Source organism: Dipteris shenzhenensis, chromosome 23, assembly GCF_047967505.1.
Source record: "Dipteris shenzhenensis isolate YYH24624 ecotype China chromosome 23, Dip_SZ_1.0, whole genome shotgun sequence".
NCBI lineage: Eukaryota > Viridiplantae > Streptophyta > Polypodiopsida > Gleicheniales > Dipteridaceae > Dipteris > Dipteris shenzhenensis.
The window spans coordinates 52,578,422-52,601,756 of NC_141618.1; the positions used below are offsets into that span (position 1 = coordinate 52,578,422).

Sequence of the window (23,335 nt, forward strand, 5' to 3'; positions counted from 1 at the left end):
GGGAATGGGAAAAGGTGGTCCCATGCATATTTCTATCGTATTCCCATCCCACTATGTGCTAACAAAAAAAGAACCATGGATGGGTTTAGGAGGAAGAGGACACATGGCATCATTTCATGTGTTTAAGAGATGGGGACCTTGTGGGGACAAGGACACATGTCATCCTTCCATGTTTTTGAATCCCTAAAAAAGGGGAACCCATTCTGGCTGCCAGGTCCAGAGGCCATGGTCTAGGATGGGAGAAAAAATGGCTACTCCCATTCTAAATCCGTCCTAGACCACTTGGTGTAGGATGGGAGTAATGATGACAAAAATATTCTCATCCTAAACCCATGCTAGTCCCATCCATGTGCTAAGGCCCTTACTTTTCATCCCTCTTCTTTTCTTCACAACTATTATGGAATTTTGATTTGAAGTATGGAACTCGTTGGTAAAGACGAACATATTGGTTCAGCAAAACTCGGGTAGCAAAGCTGGATTAAAAGATTCGTGGGTATTGCTGTTCGGCACCCGACAATCCATTTTCAGGCTGCTTTCTGGCACTTCTCGATTTGAAGAATTTGCCTTGCAGCCTTTTGGTGCTATCATGTTGTGCTCCTGGTTTATCCCGCCGTAACGATGGAGGACGAGTCCCACAACCAGCAAGATGATATGCAGACAGCTAGCCAAGAAGGACTGCAATGCCCCAAGAACGAAGAAGAGCACCAAGAAGAATTAGTGGACAGACATAGTACCTGGAATTGGAGTTGGGGGGCAGGCACGCATGGACAGCTCGCTACTAAGACTTTCCGCGATGAGCTTTTTCCTCAGCCGCTCTTAGCATTAGCCAGTATTGCGATTCAGACCATGGCCTGTGGAGGTTCCCATGCAGCTGCTGTGACAAGTAGGATGCCATTTCTTCTCCTGCATCTGTTAAGGGACACAGTGTGCATGATAAGACCGAACGAGAGAGTGGGATTTTCGATATGGGAAATAGCATAAATATATTCTGGAAGATCATTTTTATAACCCGATCAAAGGGTTCAGTAGGCCAATTGCCGATTCAGTTTAGATGTAATGTACATTAACTTAATATTGAAGTACTGCTCTAGGCAATATCATGGGTTTGCTACGGACAAGTCTGGACTCTGTTTGCTGCTCAGCACAGTTGTGTTTGAACCAATGACTTCCTCAAGGGAAGGAATGGATTTTCCTTTGTGGAGAGGTAACTAGCAAGAGCATTCCCTACAACACTACTTGTGTGCATCATCATATTTGACCAGCTGGGTATGACCCCTCAGTGTCTTTTACTGTATGCATGTCTCCGCCTCTCCCCCCAGTGGCTCTGATTCTGACCACTTTCACTCTGATGAGGTAGTTATGCATGGCTTGTTCCTCCTCCATCCTCCGTAGAGTAGTTCTTCTCCTTCAAGGTGTCACTGGCAGCCCAACCAATGGGACTTTATTTTAGGTCACATTGAAGGCAGAGTCAAGGGATGCCTTTTTGTCACTCACATGCTTTTTGATTGGAAGCATATACTTTCCCACCTTAAGTGGAATGGATGGGATACAAATTCTTTGTGTGCTGAGAGCATTCACTGGTCAAAAGTGTTCTCCACCCGTTGGCTTTGTGCCGCTCTTATTTTCTTTGGTCGAAAGGCATTTGCTATGTGAATGATGTGCTAGATGCTACTGGTATGGTGATTTCTTTTCCTACAGCTGTCAGGCAGTATGATTTGGCAGCATTACAGGCCTCTATGGTTTTTATTATCACAGATGCTCCATGACTTTCAACCAATACCTCATCTTGAGATTGTTGACCGTCTCAAGGATTGGGTGCTTCAATCGGCTGATCATGTTTGTCGGGTATACTTGTGAGATTAGAGAACTAGGGACACAGAAGATGCTACAAAAACTATGGCAAAGACCCAGGTGCAAAAAGGCAGTTACTCTAAACAGGAAATTAATCCAATGGATAGCTATGGGATGCAAAAATACCTTGGGAAAGACATATCCTTGTTCAAAAGGTATCTAATATGCAAAATGAGAACCAGATTACATGATCTAGAAGTTGAGAAGGGAAGGTGGACAAGATCCGAGGTCCCAAGAGAAGAAAGAACATGCAAAATCTGCCCCACAAGAGAGATGGAAAATGAGCAGCATGTATACCTAAGATGTCAAGCCTATGCACACATAAGAGAAAGATATGCTGACAGTAGAGGCAGCCTGAAAAATCTATTGGAACAGCCAGCTACTACAAAGCTAGGGAGCTATCTAAAAGAAGTTTTGGAACACTGAAACAAAGTACTTAGGCTAGCACACAAACTAGCCCAATAAGTACTAACTAAATAGCAGTCTAGAGTATTCTATTTCACCGAATCACTATTTGTTAATAATGATCACTAGTCCTGTAGATCCTGAAGAGTCTCAAGAGGATTTTAATACAATCATACATATCATCTCTCTCTCTCTCTTCTATGCCAGGGCTCCATGTGGAAAACAAGATAGTGTCTTTGGAAGGCAATCGCTTGTTGTGGCAGGTATGGCAACGTTACTTGCAGGTCTGAACTTTACCGAAGCAAGCAAGCTTGATGGGACGAACTATCCGTTGTGGAAGTTCAAGGTGCAGGCCTAGCTCATGGGGAGGAAACTATGGATGGTCGTGATCTAATTGGAGAAGCCTCCAGTCTCTCACATTGGAGAAGGTCCTTGAATGTCACATGCACCCTTGCACTTGGGTGCGAAGTGACACACTGGCTACATCAACAAGTGTGTAATAGTTCCCTAATAGGAGATTTTGTCATATGCTGTGACCCCTTGTCCAGGGACAGTCAGGCACAAGCTACATAAGTTAGTCTCTCAGCTTTAGGTCAAGTCGGAAGATCAGTCCTTGTTCACTAGTACCCACTGGAGAACCGTAGGGTAGTGTTTCTGTCTTAGGTTTAGGGATAGGTTTTGTAGAAATGACATACACAGATCCCAACGTACAAACACTCAATGAGGAACCTTTTGAGCACTGTCAACGATGGACAGTTAGGGACCGAGTAAACTCGAAGCGCCCTGGCCAAGCGTGGCTCAACTGAGGTTCTCTGAGTGTTGCACAAGAAATGTGACCTGCAAGAAAATGTCACCTCGACACTGCGGAAATCGAGACAAATGTGTGCACTTTGGCACCACAATGCCTCAAGGCATACAAAGCATCAACTGCCAGGCAAAAGCCCTATGATCTGATCACTTATAAACTGAGATTCAAACCCAGTAAAAGCATATGTCCTCTGCAAAATCAAGGCATTACCTTCCCAAAACAAAATAACTGTGCAATCAACCACACACTGTGGTTCTGTTCACCTCAAGCATGAGGGAGATGAAGGTACTTGCTGTACTTTCAAGAAAAACACAGTTTTGAGAACTGAAAGATGATCCTGAATGAAGAGCAGAGTGCTCTTTCTCCTTCTCTTTCTTCCCAAAAAAAAAAGTGTACCTGTTATACTTTCGTACCTGTGTACCTGTGCAGGGTACAAATGTACCTGCTGTACCTGTGCAGGGTACAGATCCAAGGAGAAATGTACTCCTCTGACGCAGATCAGAAAAAAAAAAACCTTCCTGTCGAAATTTCCTAACACAGCTCCCTGTCACCGTCCGTACGGCGGTCCGTACTGTACGACAAAAGGCTGTCCGTACGGATGTACGGCCGACGTCCGGACTATTGTACGGCGCGCGAAATGGCGCCTGCGCCTGCGCGATGCGCTGCCCGCTGCAGCCCGCGCTGCCTTGCTGCCCTGCGCGATGCGCTGCCCCGCTGACTCGCGCCGCCCTGCTGCAGCTGCCTGCGCGACCCGCGCTGCTGCCTGCTCTGCCTCGCTGCAGCCCCGTTGGCCCGCGATGCGCTGCTGCTGCTGCTGCTGCGGGTGCTGAGGGCTCAAGGCCCGAGGGGCTAGGGAGTGGAGAGGGAGGATAGGAGAGGCTGGCTCTGATACCAGTTGAAGGGGGCAGGAAGGGGAAAGAAGAGCAAAAGGGAGAGAGTGTGAGAGAAGACTCAAGTGTGCGGGTGTGAAGTAATGAGCCACACCACAAACTCATTAGTTTTATTAGGATTAGGTTTTACCCTATGACTGTCTTAAGACAGTCATAGGTGTCCTATCTTTAATAAAGGGGTGGCAATGTGCCTTTACCCCAACAGGGCATAGGGGTATTGAGGCTACAATCAAAGTAGTAGAGCACTACTTTTATTGGCCTTCTCTACGGAAGGATGTTGAGGCTTATGTCAGGACATGCATCACTTGTCAAAAGGTGAAGTATGACAGGCAGAGATAGCCCGGTTTACTTCAGCCTTTGCCTATACCAGATAGACCATGGCAGAGCATCGCTATGGGTTTTGTTTTTGATCTCCCTCGCACTCCTTCTGGTCATGATGGAATATGGACCATAATTTGCAGATTTAGCAAAATGGCTCACTTCATTCGAGTAAGGAAGAAGATTACAGCCGAGCAGATGGCAAAGGAGTTCTTGAAATCTATTTTCAAGTATCATGGGATGCCTGAGTCTATCGTGAGTGATAGAGATCCACGGATGACCAGCATGTTCTAGAGAGGTTTGTTTGATGACATAGGTACCTCACTGCTATTTTCATCTTCTTATCATCCATAGTCTGATGGTCAATCAGAAGAGGCAAATTCTACAGCTTTGGATTTGCTGCGTTGTTATGTGTTTGAGCACAAAGCAAAGTGGGAACAGTTTTTGCTACTGATTGAGTATGCATACAAGAATACAATGCACTCTTCCTTAGGTAAGGCACTGTTTGAAATAGTGGAAGGAGCGAGAAAGGTTCCTCTTATTTTGCATACAAAAGAGAAGATTTTTGTGGCAGATGAGCATGTGGACGACTTGCGGGCAGCCTATGAAAAGGTTAAGTATGCCCTCCAACGCAGCCAGGACAAGCAGAAAAGAGCTTCAAATAAGCATTGCAGGAACCTGGTTTTCACAAAGGTGATTGGGTTTTGCTGCATTTTCTTAAGGCACGCCTCAGGAGTAAGAAAGGGAAGGTAAAGCTGTACACCAAGCTGAATATGAGGTACTACGGCCCCTTCCAAGCTCTTGAGAAGATCAATGAGGTAGTTTATAGGTTGAAGTTACTTGAGCAGAGGACCATCCACAGTGCTTTCCATGTTAGCTTGTTGAAGCCTTTTCATGGTTGCCACAAGATATGCCAGTTGAAGAGCAACCTGAAGTTGATGAGCAAGATGAAGTCTTGATTCCTGAGCAGATTTTGGCACATAAAGATCAGAAGGTTAACGGTAGAGTTGCCAGACGCTATCGAGTGAAGTGCAAGAATTATCCTGCGAACGATGCGATCTGGATGGAAGAGAGTGAATTGGCAGATTCACCACAGGTTTTACAGCTCGACCTTGAGGCATTTGGTCTCGAGCCTACTGCGGTAGGTAGCGACTCATGCTGGTCCAGCAGAGGATAGGTTTGGGGCATTATTGGATATGCTCATAGGGGGGGGTAGCACCTCCACACCCATAGTGTAGACAGGCTCAGAGGATATCTAGAGGTCGCTTAGTGACACTGCAGTTTCACCTGAGGCACTAATGCTGACAATGTTTTTGCCGTGAGACTTCTATGATGAGTGATCATGACACTCCAGTTGGTTGATACATTGCCATACGGATGGATCTGCAGTCCTGCTGTATGTACATTGTATTTTTGGTACTTCATGTGATGTTGTCCTATTGATTATGAGCTGTTTATGCCTATTGTGACACCCTTTTCTATTTGCTGTAATTTTGGGACAGGAAACAAGATAGTTTGCTGTTTCAAGAGAGGGGTATGTCACGGGGACGTGGTGGTGATGGTGAAGTGTCTAAACTAATTGTCACTGAATTTAGCCTAGGGTACCGGGCTAGGGGCCTTAGTTAATGCCCAAAAGGTACCTATGATTTCATGTGCAATAAGTGCAACTTCTAGTGCCATTAGAGTGGTTTCAATTTCTCAGGTAATTGGTTTGGTTCAGTGGGGTCATTCTTTAAAAATTGATCCCCTAGAGATCCTACAAACTAGGGTCATTGGTTCCCAAGCATTAGGGTCATGGTGTGCCACCTGACTCCCCTAGGGGCATTAAAATCCCACACATCCTTTCGTACATGTCTCTGTGTGTGGCCTCTCTGTTTGCCTTGTGGCACCTAGGTGTCACCCCTGGAAGGCCTTGGAGCCCTTCCTTTCCCTTTCTTGCTGATTTGAGTCTTCTCCCCTACCAAAGCGGCCTCATTCTGAAGATGGCAGATTTAGCCTCCCTCTTGCTGGCTGAAGTCGATTTTCGAGCTTTTTTCGCGACAGTTCTCCTCCCCTTGGTGCTCTCTACTGCTAGCATGCTTCCTGGGCCTGGACGCCTCCATTCTGGGCCACTTTTGGAGCTTTTCTCAACTTTCTTCGCGACAAAAGTTTTTCTTTCTTGATTCTGAAGCCATATTCTTGGACGCCTCTCTTCTTGCTCCTGCCTAGTGCAAGGCGCATTGAAATCGGAGTTGCTGGTGGGCTGGAATCACCATTCTGGTGGTCGCAATCATGGCGGATCTGTTTCAGCTTGCTGAACCCTCTCTTTCTTGATCTTTTCTGGTGTTGGAAGTCACTCAGAGGCAGCTCCCTCCTACCAGAGTTTGGTGTATGCTATTCAATCTACTTCTGGAGCTGTTCAGGGCTGAAACAGGCTCTTTCTATTGGCTGGATTCTCATCTTCTCTTTCTACTCTATGCTACTACCATTTCTACTGAGTTTCTGCAAGGTTGGGTGCCTTGCCGTTAGCGCGGGAGAGGATTGGGGTACAGGTTGTGATACTCTCTTCTTGGGGGTGCAGTGGCTAGGCTTGGGCTCAGTCATGGCTTGGATTTATGTGAATGCATTGCTTGGCATGCTGTCAGGTTGTTCTACTTGTGTTGTGGATGACTATTGAAAGGAACCAAGAGAAAAGCACTAGCACAGCCACGGGTTGGCATTGTATTGGGTTGCACCTGCGAGTGAGCTCTTGAAGGGAGTCCCTTTGTATTTGAACTAACGAGTAATTAAATAAATACTGCAAGGGGCGCCAAGTGTTGGGCTCAACAGGTGTCACTCTTTATGCTTTTGAGTAGGGGGCATTCTAGCCTCCCTTGTCTTAAATGGTTCAATGATGCTATTCAGTGAAGTTATATGCTCTGAGTTTTGTTCGTGGACAATGGCAATGTTTCAAGTTGGTTGTATTTCAGATTTGTGAGATAGTAGAGTCAGTTACACTGCCCTTTGTTGATCAAAGGCCGGTTACATGAGGCATATTTCTTGGACATGACATGCCCAATCATAATGGTCCTGTAGTTTTTTGAACTCATGGGATCCCCCGCCTTGTGAATAGGTGTGATGGTGTTGAGGGTCCATGTGCGTGGGAAACTGAGGCAAACTGCTTCATTAAATAGCTGTGCAGGATAGGGGCTAGGATATCAATCCCGTATGCAACAAACTCGGTGCATAAACCCTCATGATCTTTCACTTGGCCATTGTGAAGCTTCATGATCACGTCCTTGACCACTCTCCTGGTGAATACAATGCTAGAGGTCGGTCGTGGTGTGTGTGAGAGATCAGGAGTGGGCTGATTGGGATGTCATATAATGTGCGGACGTAGGTGTGCCAAACCTGAGTATTTGTGAGTGGTGAGGGGGACCGCTATTCAAGGAATCTCCGCCAAAAGTGCTTGGGAGTTATTACTAAACATAATGTTCACTAATTGCTCGTTCCGACGAACCAAGTTTCGTTTCTTTTGGTAGACTAGATGATGGTACTCACGTATCATGTCCGGTTCGCTCGAGAGACCATGTTTGGATTCGAATCGGAGCTGTCAGCAAAGAGCCTTACACTCGTCATTGTACCAACTATTGCATGACATGGACCCCAAAGGTGGTGGGGGACGGTTGGAGCATGTGGTGTACAGGAAGGCGTGAAGGGAAGCCTTGTGCAGTGATTGACTAAATTAGAGCGGCATGGTCCTCTAGAAAAGGTATGTGGTCAATATAGGTGACTAGCATGTAGAGTTGTGCAGAGTATCTTGGTGAGAGGTTGTGATCAAAATGTATGTCATGATAGGTAGTGTACATGGGTGGTGTGGCAAGGTGAGGAGTGGTGATGCTAAAGAAAAGATATGTATGATCAGCCCCAGGTGGAGGTGGTGAAAGAGAGAAGTCCGTGATATGTGATGTGAAGGTAGGGATTCCAAGATGCAATCAACCACGCTTGTGGAAAGTAAGTGAAGCCACCAGAGGAGGGCCATTGCTAAAGACCATTTTAGAGAATGAGATCATGTGCCGTACCTAGAGGAAGATTGATGGGTCTATGAGACTGTGAAAATTTGATACAAGCGAGCTGTGAGGGTGGAGCTACTAACCGAGCATCCACACCAATGCAAGTACTGAGTATAACATAATCATGTCGGTGGTCGACTACATATCAGTCACATCATCATCATCATCTTTAAGACATCAGGGGTGGATGAGGCACTGGAAGCATGAAGTCAGCGATAGAGTACTGTCAACCACTCGAGGGTGCGGTCTTGTGACGTCTCCTGGTCATAGCTCTACGCCTAACAAGGGCTACAGTAACCCTTGTCAGTCGTGCTCCGACACAAAACATGCAGGGAATATCCCCAAGTGTAATCTGCGCACCCGTCCTCTATTTGAGTTGTTGAGTCACTGGCTCGGGGTCCCAATCATGTCGAGGTCTCGTCTAGGGGGAGTCCAGGTGATATGGTTGAAAGAACTCTATGATAGAGCTTTGAGAGGGGTCTGCCAAGGAAGAGGTCCGCTCCTGTCTCCATGATCGAAGTATCCTCTCGCGGTGCCAGACTACCTCATGAATGAAGCCTGCCAAGCATATCTATCTGGATAGGAGAGGAATTGGGACAAAAACCCATAGCTGTTTCTAAAGAGGAAGTAGAAACGTCCTCAGATCTCATAGTAAACGGGACACTTGAAGATGAAGTGCTCCTCCGTCTCAACCTCTTGCATGTCACATAATGTGCATAAGCACCTTTCCCTGGATAGGCGCTCTGCTCTGCCGCTCTCGATATGAAGTCTATGTGAAGAGACCTGGAATTGCCCAGTAGAGATCCTCAGTGAGTGGGGTATGTGGATCTGCGTGTATCCTGGTGGGTCAATGAAACCCTCCTCTGTGATATGTAAACAAAGATCTCTGTAGAAGCTAGGCTTCACTGGGAGTTCGCTCGGTCCCAACCAGGTCCGGAATGTGTGTAGTTGTAAGAGATCCTCACGGATTACTTGGTTGACATTGTGCGACATGAGGGAAGAAAACGGAGCGTCCATACTGTACTGGAAGGGAGGGAGTCTGTCCATGTGGAGCTACAGTCCCTCAAACCATCTCTCTGTGCGTGCATACCAGCACACAGAGAGAGAGAGAGAGAGAGAGAGAGAGAGAGAGAGAGAGAGAGAGAGAGAGAAAGAAAGAAAGTTTATTAAAGTCTTCGGGAGACCGTGAAGGTCTATGAGACTAAAGATAACTGATACAATGAGCATAACGGTGGCGGTCTCAAAACGGGCCAGCCAACCGTTTCTACAAAAAAGAGGTTATGAAGGACTGTGTGTCTAATCCTGATACAAAAAATATGTGTCTACCTCTAGATGATACAAAAAAGAAGGGGGGGGCACCAAAAATGGGGCAAAGGGGGGAGATACAGTATACATGTGCAGGTGGTGATCGTCAGAGACCAATCATAGAGGGGCCGTCAAATGGGAGGTTGAAAAAAACCCTGTGATAGATGATTGGCCTCTGACGTCACACGGCCTAGTTGAGCTCAGTTTTCGGGGGCGGCGGGTGGCCCTGTGGATGAGGGCAACGGTAACCCCGGTGGGGCGGGCAGAGAGCAGAGACGAGATGTCATGGACCTGGATGTGTGAGTCTGTCCGCTGGCGCAGCTGTCGTGGCTCTGGCTCTCGCTCACGTCCGCGTTGTCGGCTAGACTGAGAAGAGGTATCCTGTGACTGGAAGAAGTCAGTGATAGGCCGCTAGGTGTCCTCACGCTATGTGTGCTGCTCGTGTCGCCGTGCTCGGAGAGAGGTATCTCGGTGGCGAGTCGGAGACACACAGAGAGAGAGAGAGAGAGAGAGAGAGAGAGAGAGAGAGAGAGAGAGAGAGAGAGAGAGAGAGAGATGATATGATATGATTGTATTAACGTCCTCGTGAGACCCTTCAGGATCTATGGGACAGTGATCACTATCAACAAGTAGTGATTGTTTACATCCATTGAAAGAAAATAGCATAAATAAAAGCTTAAATGTGCTATGCAGTGAGTACTTGTTGTGCTAGCCTGTGTGCTAGACCAAGTACTTTGTTGCGATATTCTAAAATTTCCTTTATGTAGTTGCCTAGCTCTTTGGCTGGCCACTCCAGGAGGGATTTCAGGTTGCTTCTATTGCCCTTATAACATTCTCTGATTTGCGCATATGCTCGACATGTTAGGAGTACATGTTGCTCATTTTCTACTTCTCTTGCGGGGCAGATCTTACGTACTCTTTCCTCTCTTGGTACCCTGGGTCTTTCCTATCGTCCCTCTGTTGAAAATGGGGAGAGGGTGAGAGACACTCATCACATGATTGGAGACAAAAGCTGAGGCACAATAGCTGATGTTGATAGTTGGATGAATCGTAGCAAGTACATGGCCTCATTTATAGGCTGGGCAAGCCTTATCTTCCCACTCTGATACCTCATAGATGAGGTCACACACAAGAGAATCTAGATCCTATAATCTAGGGGAGGAATCACACCTACCACATGAGGTGGCACAAGTGGCCTCAAGACTCTTCACACTCACTCAACTGTAGGACATGGCCTAGGACTCTAGGACCACACACACTAGGACTCCGATTCCAACAAACCCCCCTTCGGAGCTAGGGTGAGAGACTATGACATCATCCAGACTGTGCATCCCAGGCAATCTCAGAGGCTAACAACTGAGCATAATTCAGAGGTTGAACCAAGCACTCTCATGGCTTAGGTGTCAACGTGATCAGAGACTCAAATCTGAGCATGGATGCACGACCAACTCATAGGTCTAGGGAGTACACCAACATCCTGGAACTCGGCCAGGCCTGATAAAGGAAAGACATAACAACCCCCTTGTCTCCTAACTAGGTACATGGAAATAAGTGGAGCCTTTTATAGGACAAGGCACACAAAAATGACAAATTATTACATCATTTTAGGGGGACTACCCAAGGCAGAGTACCTAACACACATGACTCTAGAAAGCCCACTCTTCATCTATCACCTCATGGAGGGATAGACCAGAAATAGCAGCAGTGCAGGCTTGTTCCTCAGGTCCAGAAGGTGTAGCTTCATCGTCTTCGTCCTCGCTCTGCTCCGCAACCAGATTGGCATGTTATTTGCTTGTAGCTTTGCCATTTTCCTGAAGCAACGATCCTCTGGATGGCCAAGTTTTTGACAGTAATTACATTTAAGAGGTTTTCCGTTCTTCTTGGGCTTATTCTTGAGAAAGAATGCTTTGCTAGATTCGAAGGAAGATTCTGCTTTCTCTATAAGCCTACGGTCCTCATCAATGAGATGAGCTACCATATCCTTAAAGCTCATATTGCGGCTGACTCTTAGGACAGCAAGGATCTCATTGTACTTGGAAATGTCTTCAATACTGGAGAGAAGTACAGCAACTTGATCATCATCTTCAACAATGGCTCGGATGGCAGATAATTGTTGGAGAATTGACCCAAGATTGCTCAAGTGTTCATTGAGGGTTTCGGTTTCCTTCATCTTGAGCTTGAAGAGTTTTTGTTTGAGAAATACTTTGGAATTATTGGTCTTATTTTCAAACAAATTCTCTAACTTTTCCCAAACGTCGTTTGCTGTCTTATCAAAATCCACATGGTGGATAAGGTTGTCAGCTAAAGCTAGGCCAATGATAGCCATTGCTTTATCATTTTGGTTCTCCCACCAACTGATTCTAGCATCATCACCTTGGGGTTTTGGCTCCTTGCCATTGGTGATATTCCATATGCCTTCTCGCATAAGAAGAAGCCGGAGTTTTCTCTGCCAAGTTGGGAAATTGCTCCCTTGGAATTTCTCGATGAATGAGGAGTTTTTTATGCTATCCATTGGTGGGAAGGTCTTAGCTGTTATTACAGCCAGTGTCTAAATCCCTTACAATGTCTACTCAGATTTCAAAAAAGGCCCAAATTTTACATGGTAGAAGCTTCAATTATGCCAAAGGAAGACACAGAACAGAAAAGCCCTAAAATTTAGGGTTAGGGTTGCTGCAAAATTAGGGTTTGCAGAAAATTGGGGCTTTTCAAAATTTCCTAGAGCATAGTGTTCTAGCAATACTAGGGAAGCTTTAGACGATAAAAGCCCCAACAAATTCACCCAAAATGGGGCAAAAATCTTCAAAATCACAATTTAGGGTTTTGGGCTCAGAAAGGGGCTGGAAAAGTGTGAGCATGAGAGTAGGCAGAATATAGCACCTATTTCAAGGCTGGCTGTACGGACAGTAGGCCTGTTTGTACGGCGCAACAGTCCGTACAGTCCGTACGGCTGTATGGTATGTTTGCTGGTCAATGGAGAGGCATAGGTCCGTGATACGGGCTCTTGTACACTGATGCTGAGGCTAAAGAGTGGTCGATGATGAGGCTTGGGTAGGAGCTCATGTGGAGAGGCGAACGAAGAAGATCAACAGCGTAGCTCCAAATAGAAAAAGAGGAACGTCATTAGATCAGAATCTAGACTCCAGCTTGCAAAATAGGTAATGACGAACTGGGTAGTTTGCAGAGGAAAGCGTGGGAAAAATGCAAATGCAGAGCAGCCACATAGAAAACCTTTGCCTACCTCGCGACTTGTACTCAGGAGATCAGCCCAAGAGATACGCGATGAACAGCTGCAGATAAGCGATGCAACTTCAAAGGATATGTCGGGCAGGAACTAGAGATAAAGGGGCGCAACATCCAGCGTGAGTATCAGTAGCACATGTCGATATAGATCAGCTCCTTCATGCAGCAGTTGTGACAGTATGGCCCATCAGTACGAATGGCAGGCAAGCATCAGAGGCTATATGGCACGCGTAGGAGCAACAAATTAGGCCTGTTGTGCGAGCAGATGACGAGCAAAAAGAGAAGGAAGGTGGTGAGCAGAATGAGGAGGAAATGGTGGGCAGAATGGCGCAGCATTAGGGAAGATAGCGGGCAGAAAGAGGAGAGAGTGAGCGCACTTCAACAAGGGAGAGTCATGAAGGAACATGGCTGGCTCTTTCTTTAGTTCATGTCGTCACGCCGTCCTCTTTGTGTATGGCGCAGGTCTCAGACAGCAGCTCCACGAGTATGATGAGCAGGTCTCCATAGGAGAGGCTCGGGAAGGAGGAGTAGGAAACAAGGCTCTGATACCATTTGTTGAAAATGGGGAGAGGGTGAGAGACACTCATCACATGATTGGAGACAAAAGCTGAGGCACAATAGCTGATGTTGATAGTTGGATGAATCGTAGCAAGTACATGGCCTCATTTATAGGCTGGGCAAGCCTTATCTTCCCACACTGATACCTCATAGATGAGGTCACACACAAGAGAATCTAGATCCTATAATCTAGGGGAGGAATCACACCTACCACATGAGGTGGCACAAGTGGCCTCTAGACTTTTCACACTCATTCAACTGTAGGACATGGCCTAGGACTCTAGGACCACACACACTAGGACCACACACACTAGGACTCCGATTCCAACACTCTCTCCACTTCGAGATATGTGAGCTGGTTCTGATTTTGCAGATTAAATGTCTTTTGAATATTGATATGTCTTCCCCGAGGTATTTCTGCATTCCATAGCTGTCCATCGGATTGATTTCCTGCTTACAAAACTGCATTTTTGCCCCTGGTTCTTGCCATAGCTTCTTAAGCATTCTCTGCGTCACTAGCTCCCTGATTTCCCATGCATCTTCGGGGATATCAGTAGTGGTTATACCCCATAATTCCATCCATTTGAGCCCCTCTTTGTGCCATCCAGCGATTCACGTAGCTTCCATTGCTTTGTGTGGTATCCTATTGGCATCATAACCTGTATGTGGCTTCTCTGATCTCCTGAGGGACTTCAAGCTTTTCCAGTCTTTCCCAAAGCTTTTTGCGTGGAACTGGGTCAAATGCTTTCTTAAAGTCTACAAAGCAACAATAGACTACTTCTTTCTTATTCTTGACCCCCTCTGTTGCAGCCTGTATGGCAACCAAGTGGTCTATTGTCGAATGTTTAGGATGAAACCCTGCCTGGGATGGTGCCCTGGCTCCTTTGTCTTCTGCCCATTTGCTGAGTTTTTGCTCAATTATTGTGCCATATAACTTGGCCATTAGGTTACTCACCATGATGGTGCGGTAGTTTTTGGCCACCTTGCTGTCCCCGCTCTTATGGATTGGTACGATCTTGCTAAGCTGCCACTGCTTGGGAAAGCCTTCTTCTAAGGCTCGATTCATGAGTGTAGTGAGCATTTTCTTTGTCTTCTCACCCCCCCCATTTCAGCATTTCAGCCACTAGCCCTTGTGTATCTGGAGCCTTTCTGTTTGCAAGCTTTTTCAGACCCTTTCCCACATCTTCCTTTGTTATGACAGCATTTACAGATTTGATGGAAAAGTTATTATTGACCCTCTCTTCTCCCCTTCTCTCATAGAGGCCTTTGACGAAATCTATCATGTGTTCCCATGATGCTTTCCTCTCTTTGGGTATGCTGCCGTGTAGCTTTTGGAAAAACTTTCTGGGATTTTGCTTAAGCTCATCAAAGCTCTCAATTTGTTTGCTCTTGAGAAACTCTCTTTTTTTGTTTCTTACCAACTTTCTGTAGGCTCTAGCTTTGTCCTCCTTCTCGGTTGTGTCTGCTGTTGTCCATGCTTTTTTTGCTACTCTACATTCCTGATCATACCAGTGGTTGCAGGGCATGCCTTTGCTCCTCCCCTTGCTTTTTGTAAAGCATTCATGAGTTGTTTTCTGCAGTAAGTATGTCATGCATTCACTCATTTCTTGGCATGTGAAAGGTGTTTGACAATCTGCTATTTCTTCTTCTAGTTTCTGTTCATATATGTGTGCCTTTTTATAATCCAATCTCAGCCTAGGTTGCGTAGGAATTTTCTGTTTTTTTACTATATGCTTTGTCCCTACGATGCCCATAGATATTGCTCTGTGATCGGAATTAATAGACTCCTCTTCAATCTTGAAGTGCTCAAGTATGTGTCTTGTTCATGATGACATAATCAACTACGCTCGACCCTTGAGGAGTTTTGCATGTGTATCCCTCCATTTCTTTTAAGTACGGGGTGCCATTGCAAATTTGCATTCCAAAGCATCTGCATGGGCGAGGAGTTGCCTTCCCATTTGGGTGATTTCCCCGTCATCTCTGGATGTCCTTTTCCAGTCTTTTCTTTCTGCATTGTCGTCTTTCATTTCCTCCATCCAAATGGGATCTTTCCCTTCCACTGTAACGATCCCTTGTAATGATCCTGTCCTTGCTTTGAAGTCTCCAGTGAGGATAATTACATGCTCTTTAGAGAACTGAGCTATGTCTTCTCCCAAGTGCATAAGAGGGTCCTCTCGGGATAGATGGCTGTTTTGTTTGTATATGGGTGATTGCAGGGGTGCAGAATAGCACACTGCCAACCTTATATTTCCCTCTTTTGCTGCTATCTCTAACCACATATATTGTTTATGTGGATCCTTCTTTATCACTCTCGCTGATTCCTGCCATGTCATGCTAATGTAACATGCAATCCCACCAAAACCTCTCCCTCCCTCCCATGTGTGTTTTTGCATTCCACATTGATGTCTTCAAGCACCCCTTGATTTCTGGGGATTCATTTCCCTCGTGCTCCCATGTTTCCAACACTATAAGTATGCCTGTCTTCAACACTTCATCTTCTAATGCAATGACCTTGTCTAGATTCCATCCTTCCACATTCCATTTTTTGACCCTGAGGGTCTCGTATTCCTATTTATCCTTTTGTTTCTCTCCCCCTTTGCTCTTTGCTGTAATTACTGCTTTCCCATCGTTCATATAGGCATTCTTTCCTTCCTTTTTTTGCTGAGAGAGATAGTGCAAAATAGAGGTAACTCATACAAGCCACAGTGGGTTGAAGCAAAGGGCTGGCTAAGACCCTTGTTGAGTGCTAAAGTCCTAATCTAGTACAAAATAGCAAAGTAGCAAAATGTCCTAGTATCAAGTGCTCAAAGCTAGTGCACCAAGTGCATGTACAGGCTCCATATACCCTGGCACCTTGGTGGCTCTCTGATGGGTTGAGAAGAGCTCATGTATCTGCGTCTGTCGGGCTGTCTCCTGCGGCGGTGGAGGGCGCGGTCCTCGATCTTTGTATCCAATGGGCTCAGTGTCATGTGGTGTCATCTCTAGCTCCTCCCTGGTCTGTTGCACTAGTGTGTCCCCGTATCACCACATCTCAATCAAGTAGAGCTCGATGCAAACCTGGTCGGGAAAGTGGATCAGTTGTGTGAGTGGCCCAAAGCCATGCCTCTCTTGAAAGAGACAATGATACCGTCCTCGTATCTTGGTGAGAGAGAGATCATATGATATGATATGATTGTATTAAAGTCCGCGTGAGACCCTTCAAAATCTATGGGACTGGTGATCATTGTTAGAAACATGGTGAAGGGAAAGAGAGAGAGAGAGAGAGAGAGAAGGTTAGGATGTGAGGAAATGATGCTCAAATGAAGACATGATGAAAGGATTTCATTCATTCATCAAGTATGACAAGACAAGTGAAGTACAAGCCTTATGTAGGCTACTCACTCACACACTGGCACCTAGTGTATATGGGATAAGTCGCATGATGACACGTGGCAGTTACACAAGACACACACATAGACTAGTATTAGATCACCTAGTACTACACACCAACACTTCACACCAACACACTCTTTGACTATGATATCTCCAACACCCCCCTTCAGAGCAAAGAGGTGTGACCCAATACGCAAGAGTAGACCGATCCCCTCTCCACCGCAATACTGCAAAGAGCAAGTCCAACTATCCAACACCTCCCGTGTGATAGTGACTTCTCAGTCAGCTTGCGACCGGCAAGGGCAAACCATCACTCATCATCCCCCCTTACTCTGAATTGGGTGGAATACCATCAACCAAAGTAAAACACAATACAATCATTTTTGGGGGACAACCCAAGGCAGAGGACCTCTTATTGACTCCAAATACATTCAATTTAGAGGGACAACTCAAGGCAGAGAACCTTTATGTGACTCAACACAAACACATAGCATCACTGATCATTATCTATCACCTCAGAGAGGGATATATCATGTAATATAGCATATAGAGCTTGCTCCTTAGATCCAGTAGATGTGGCATATATATTCTCGAGCTTGTCTAGTGTCTCCTTGGCTGAAGTAGTGAGGTCAAGATGATGAAGTAGTTTGTTAGCCAACCTCACACCAATAAGCGCTAGTGCCTTGTCATTCTTCTCATCCCAAACTGAGACTTGTGCAGATTGATCTTCACCACGAGAGCGAGGCTTCATGTGTGCAAACTGAGGGAACAAAACTCGCAGCACCAGCTGAAGAACCAGCAAGTATGGCGGCTGGCCTAGGACTCCAAAATGCAATAGCATCCTCCACGTGTGCAAGTGGGTAGATATAGGTGGCTGTAGGTGCTCCAAATGCAAAAATAGGTCTCGAAATTTGTGAAGCAGCTCAGCAAGGCAGCTCCAAGGTACACCGAGATGCTGTAGCAGGTGTGTAGGTGTACCAAAGCATAACAATAGTTTTCTGAAGTGAAGGGCGGCTCCCTAGAACAACTCTGAATGTTGTAGTAGGCCACCACAATGAAAAACGATTATTGTAGATGAGCTGGAAGCCAGGAACAGCTCCGAAAATGCTGCTGTTGTAGGCAGTCCTGCAGCAGCACTCTCAAAACAGCTCGAAAATGCAACAACAGCCTCAAAACAGGTCGAAAAAACCTTCAAAAACCTCGAAATATTGGAAAGAATGCTGCCAGGTGGTCGACTTCACAGCAGCAGCAATAAAAGGCAGTTTTGGCATCGAAAACCTTCACATGTTGCAGGTACCTCCAAGAAAATGCACAGGTCAGGAGGGAATAGGTCGCCTAGTGCTCTCCACAAGAGCTTAAATAGAGGCGGCTGGCTGCTGTAAGGTCAGAAACGAATGCAAAATGGCTGCAAGGAGGGGCAGATAGAGCCGGAATTGAGGCAGCAAGCTATGGAGAAGGAGGCAGCTAGAGATGGAAATGAGCAGGCTGCATAGGAGAGGCGGCTGAAGCAGAATTAGGGTTAGGGCAAGAGTGACGAATTAGGGTTGGGGCAAAGTGACGTGGCAGCTATGGAAGGTGGCTCTGATACCATGTTAGAAACATGGTGAAGGGAAAGAGAGAGAGAGAGAGAGAGAAGGTTAGGGTGTGAGGAAATGATGCTTAAATGAAGACATGATGAAAGGATTTCATTCATTCATCAAGTATGACAAGACAAGTGAAGTACAAGCCTTACGTAGGTTACTCACTCACACATTGGCACCTAGTGTATATGGGATAAGTCCCATGATGACACGTGGCACTCACACAAGACACACACATAGACTAGTACTAGATCACCTAGTACTACACACCAACACTTCACACCAACACACTCTTTGACTATGATATCTCCAACAATCACTATTAACTCCCTTACATCGAGTGAAGAGAAAAATCTTACAGATTTGTCATGTAGTGAGTACTTGTTGGGCGAGATTGTGTGCTAGACCCAATACCTGGTTGCGATGTTCTAAAATCTCTTTTAAGTAGCTTCCGAGCTTTTTGGCTAGCTGCTCCAGCAGATTCTTTAGGTCTTTGCTTTTTCCATAGCCTTCTCTGATGTGTGCGTATGCTCTACATGTCAGGAGTACATGCTACTCATTTTCTACTTATCCCGTAGGGCAGATTTTGCAGATTCTTTCCTCTCTGGGGATCCTGGGTCTTGCCCATCTACCCCTTTCTACCTCAAGATCATGTGAACTAGTTTTGATTTTGTAGATCAGATGTCTTTTAAATGTTGATAAGTCTCCCCCAAGGTATTTCTGCATTCCATAATTGTCCATTGAGTTAATTTCTTGTTTATAGAACTGCATTTTTGTTCGTGGGTTTGGCCATAGTTTCTGTATCATTTTCTGCGTCACAATCTCTCTTATTTATTTTTTCAAGAAAATTACTTCATTAAGTATGAGTGAAAACCGCGAGAGCAACCTCAAATGTGGGAGTACATCATGCAATGCATGAGGAAAAAAACAGCTCAAAATGAACTAATAAAAAACCAAGGTGGAGGCTGAAAATGCCACCTCAACCCTGAGGGAGACTTAGAGAAGAAAGGAGATCCTCTCCAAACTCTGAAGAAAGTAACTCTCTTGGCAGTAGCCGCTCTGGAGGATTTCTACATGCTTGCCCATATGGCCATCAGAGTGTGTATTGTGTCAGTCCAAATGCTGGCCATAACTTGGGAAGGGTGAACGTGAATATCCTCCATCGCCTCTGTACACTTGGCTCTTCAAATATGCCAAGCTGCAATGCTAGCTAGATCCTCCCACGACGTGTCTACTGAGGCATGAGCAGCTCTGAAAGGAGTGAAGGGAACATCCTGGAGGGAACAAGACTCCACTGAGTGTCGTTGTACAATGAGTCCTGGATCTGGATCTGGATCATGTCCCTCGAGAAACACTTGAGGGCCAGTAAGAGAGAACCAAGTCACTGAACCCCAGGTCATATGGATGTTAGAAAAGTCACTACCCCACCTATGTGCCCCCGTTTTGAGGGGACAAGGGGGCAAGAGACTGTAGGGGGAAAGGGGCTAAGGCTACGTAGCTGCATGGAGGACTGCGTCAGCATGGTACGGAGGCACATGGAGCAGTACCAGGAGCAGCCAGCAGCAGCAAAAGGCCACCAAAGGGGGCCTATTTATAGTCCAGACCAACTAGGTCTGGTCGGCCCAGGTTCAGCCCCAAAAAGGGTCTTGACCAGGTCGGGTTCTATAGACTGAACCGACTGGAAAAGTCGGCCAGTTCTAGGGGCTGACTGCCCTCCTATATTAACCCCTCCCTCCCCACACTTTTCCCATCACCTGCACTTACAGCCTTGCACACAGGCGAGCGCGTAGAGGGAAAGAAGTGGCTCATGCATTTGGCAGCATCCTTTGGCTGTTTTACCTGCTCACCCGTTGAGCTTTTGTCTGCCCACGATTGTGGAAGAAGATATATCTAAGTTTTGACTATCTCTTTCTCCGTCTCTTTGAGTGTTGTATGAGCTAGATTGGGAGCGAGGTGTGAGTGATTCTATCCTCTATTTCCAACAATAGAAAGGTGCTGTATGAAAGATACTGAAAATCCTAGCAACACCTTTCAGATCGTCCTCGCTTGTCTGCACTCCCAAAGGCAATGCTGAACTGACTCAACTGCAATGTGACAACGAGGACAAGTAGGGTCAGCCTTGAACTTGGATCTCCACAGGTTCACTGCAATCCCTTCATGAATAGAAAGCCAAAAGAAAAGAGTGATCTTTCTATTCTTGAGGGATTTCCATAGCCTATGCCAAAAGTTTTTCCGCACAACTGCGGAAATTTAAAAACTATCCCAATGAGGCACTTTGGAGGGCCTCCAACCTCTATTGCTGAGCTGAAACCTCCAGGCATTTCTAACCGTATAGCAAAAGAAGGGGAAGCTCTTCTCTCGGTGCCCCTCATCAATCCATTCCCACTCCCCTGCTGCAAGAACCTAATACCATATAACCAAAGTCTCCAAGACCCCAACACAAGGAGAAGAGGATTGGGGTCAAGATACCACTGTGAGTCCTTGCCCCAATCCATGAAACCTGCTCCAAACAAATAATCTCTCTTATTTCACATGCATCTTTTGGTATATTAGCTGTTGTTATACCCCATGATTCCATCCACTTCATCCCATCTCTATGCCAACCCGTGAATTGTGTAGCTTTGTGTGGTATCTTGCTAGCATCCATCTTCTTAACTTTGTTGAGGTATGCCATGAATTGACATAATGCTTCACCTTCTAGAGGTATCATACCTGTTTCAGCCAGTAGGATGGGGTAGGGTGTCTGTGCCTTAACCCCTAACTATCCTATTTAGGAATCGTTTATGTAAAGTTTCTATTCTTTCCCAGTGAATCCTAGATAGCTGAGGTGCCCAAGTGGGGCATCCATAAAGGATTACTGTCTGCACAAGCATGGTGTACAGAGACTTTCTCATTTCCCAATTCCACAGATGCGCCTTCTTGCATTTATTTTGGAAGCTATATAGAGCTTTTAGACCTCCCAAAATCCTCCTTTCCACGCATGCATTCCATTTGTAGTTGTCGGTGAAATCCAGTCCTAAATATTTATATGAGCCGACTATTTCCAGGGGCTCCCCTCCAAATGTGACATCTACTTGTTTGTTATGTGTCCTGATGACCATTATCTTTGACTTGTCTATATTGACCTAGGTGCATTCCCGAGTGTTTGGAAAACTCTCTTAGTGCATCCAAATGTGCTTGCATGCTCCCCTTGTTCTTTGCGAAGAATGCCACATCATCTGCATATATAAGCATTAACAAAGCGTACCCTACAATTTGCACACCTTCTTTGCTGTGTATTTTCATCCACTCTTCTAATTCATCGATAAAAAGATTGAATAGTGTCAGTGATAGGGGACATGCTTGTTTAACCCCTATGTCCCTCCCTATTACAACTTTTCTCTTAGAGCACGATCCATTTACTAGGGGCTGTGCTAACTCAGCTAGAACCTTCTCGTAGAGTTGGTATGTGGCTTCTCTGAGTTCTTGAGGGACTTTAAGCTTTTCCAATCTTTCCCATAGCCTCTGTCGCGGCACTGTGTCAAAGGCTTTCTTGAAATCTATGAAACAGCAGTAGACAGCCTCTTTCCTACCCTTAACTCCTTCAGTTGCAGCCCTTGTGGCAACCAAATGATCAACTGTAGAGTGCTTGGGGTGAAACCTTGCCTGGAATGGCGCCCTCACTACTCCTTCCAACCATTTGCTGATTTTCTGCCATGTAACTTTGCCATTAGGCTGCTTACCATGATTGTTCGATAATTCTTTGCTATCGTGCTATCTCCCCCCTTATGGATTGGTACAATTTTGCTTATCTACCAACCTAGTGGAAACCCTTCCTCTAGAGACACGTTCATAAGCCTCGTAAGAATTTTCTTTGTTTTCTCCCCTCCCCATGTTAACATCTCTGCTACTAGCCCTTGTGTGTCTGGAGCTTTCCCATTAGCTAGCTTTTTCAAACCACTCCCCATGTCTTCTTCCGTTATGACTCCATTTGTTGCTTTGACCGTATAGTTGTGGTTGATCTTTTCTTACCCTTCTCTTCATAAAGGCTTTTGACAAATCGTATCATGTCTTCCCATTGTGCTTTCCTCTCTTGGGGTTTGTTGCCTTGTAGTTTCTGAAAAAACTTTCTGGGATTTTGTTTCAGCTCCTCAAAACTCTCAAGTTGTTTGCTCTTGAGATATATCCTCTTTTTGTGTCTTACAATCTGTCTATATGCTCGAGCTTTGTCTTCCTTCTCTGTTGCATTTACTGTTTTTCAGGCTAGAGAGAGAGAGAGAGAGAGAGAGAGAGGTTCTGTTAATGCACAGGGAAGCAACAATTTAGTACTATCTCCTTCTGTAATCTTTTGTTAGAAATTATACTGGCATTTTACCCTGGAAATGATCAGTATGGCAGTAATCTAGCTAGTTTTGTAATCTTTTGTTTAAGCGACGCAATTGTTAGAATTATAGATATAATTCAGCAGTGACCAATGTAATTTAATAAGCTAGTTAGGGGCACTTTTCCCTCTTTAAGAGGTTTTTCCCCCTAACCGCAGTTAGTCCACTAACTATGGTTAGTGACTACTAAGGTTTTGTCACTAGGACAAAACCTTATCTCACTCCTTCAGTTGTATCACTCTCATACTCATTTTTGCAACTAAGCTTTCAGCTCTCTCTCTCTTTCTCACATTTGGTATCAGAGCGGGTTAACTCTGCTCCCTGCTTTCTTGCTTGCAATCTCCCTGCTCCAAGCTCAACAGCTTGCTGCCCATCCGTACCAGCTCCTGCACCGTGCAGCTTCTGCCCATACAGCCGTACATTTCGTACGGTATCCGTACAGTTTGTCGCCAGCCCGTACAGATCGTCGTACCATTCCGTACAACTGCCCGGGAATAAGTCCATACAGCCATCGTTGGCTGTTCCGTATGTCCATACCAGCTCGTCGTCAGCTCGTACAGTTCGCCGTACAGCCTCAGCCCGTCCAGCTTTCGTACATTCCGTCAGCCCGTTGACA

The 23,335-nt window shown here is 45.7% G+C and overlaps 1 protein-coding gene across 3 annotated transcripts in view; it reads left to right on the plus strand.

Moving 5' to 3' along the window:
* Positions 1-436: 436 nt before the first annotated feature.
* The window catches only part of LOC147887541 (Regulator of chromosome condensation (RCC1) family protein), a 63,232-nt gene continuing 40,333 nt past the window's right edge, over positions 437-23,335 (plus strand). For all 3 annotated transcript variants that reach the window (XM_087394555.1, XM_087394556.1, XM_087394557.1), the window contains exon 1: positions 437-883. In XM_087394555.1, coding sequence (XP_087250681.1) covers positions 619-883 — 265 coding nt within the window. In that variant the 5' untranslated portion in view covers positions 437-618. The remainder of the gene's footprint in view (positions 884-23,335) is intronic.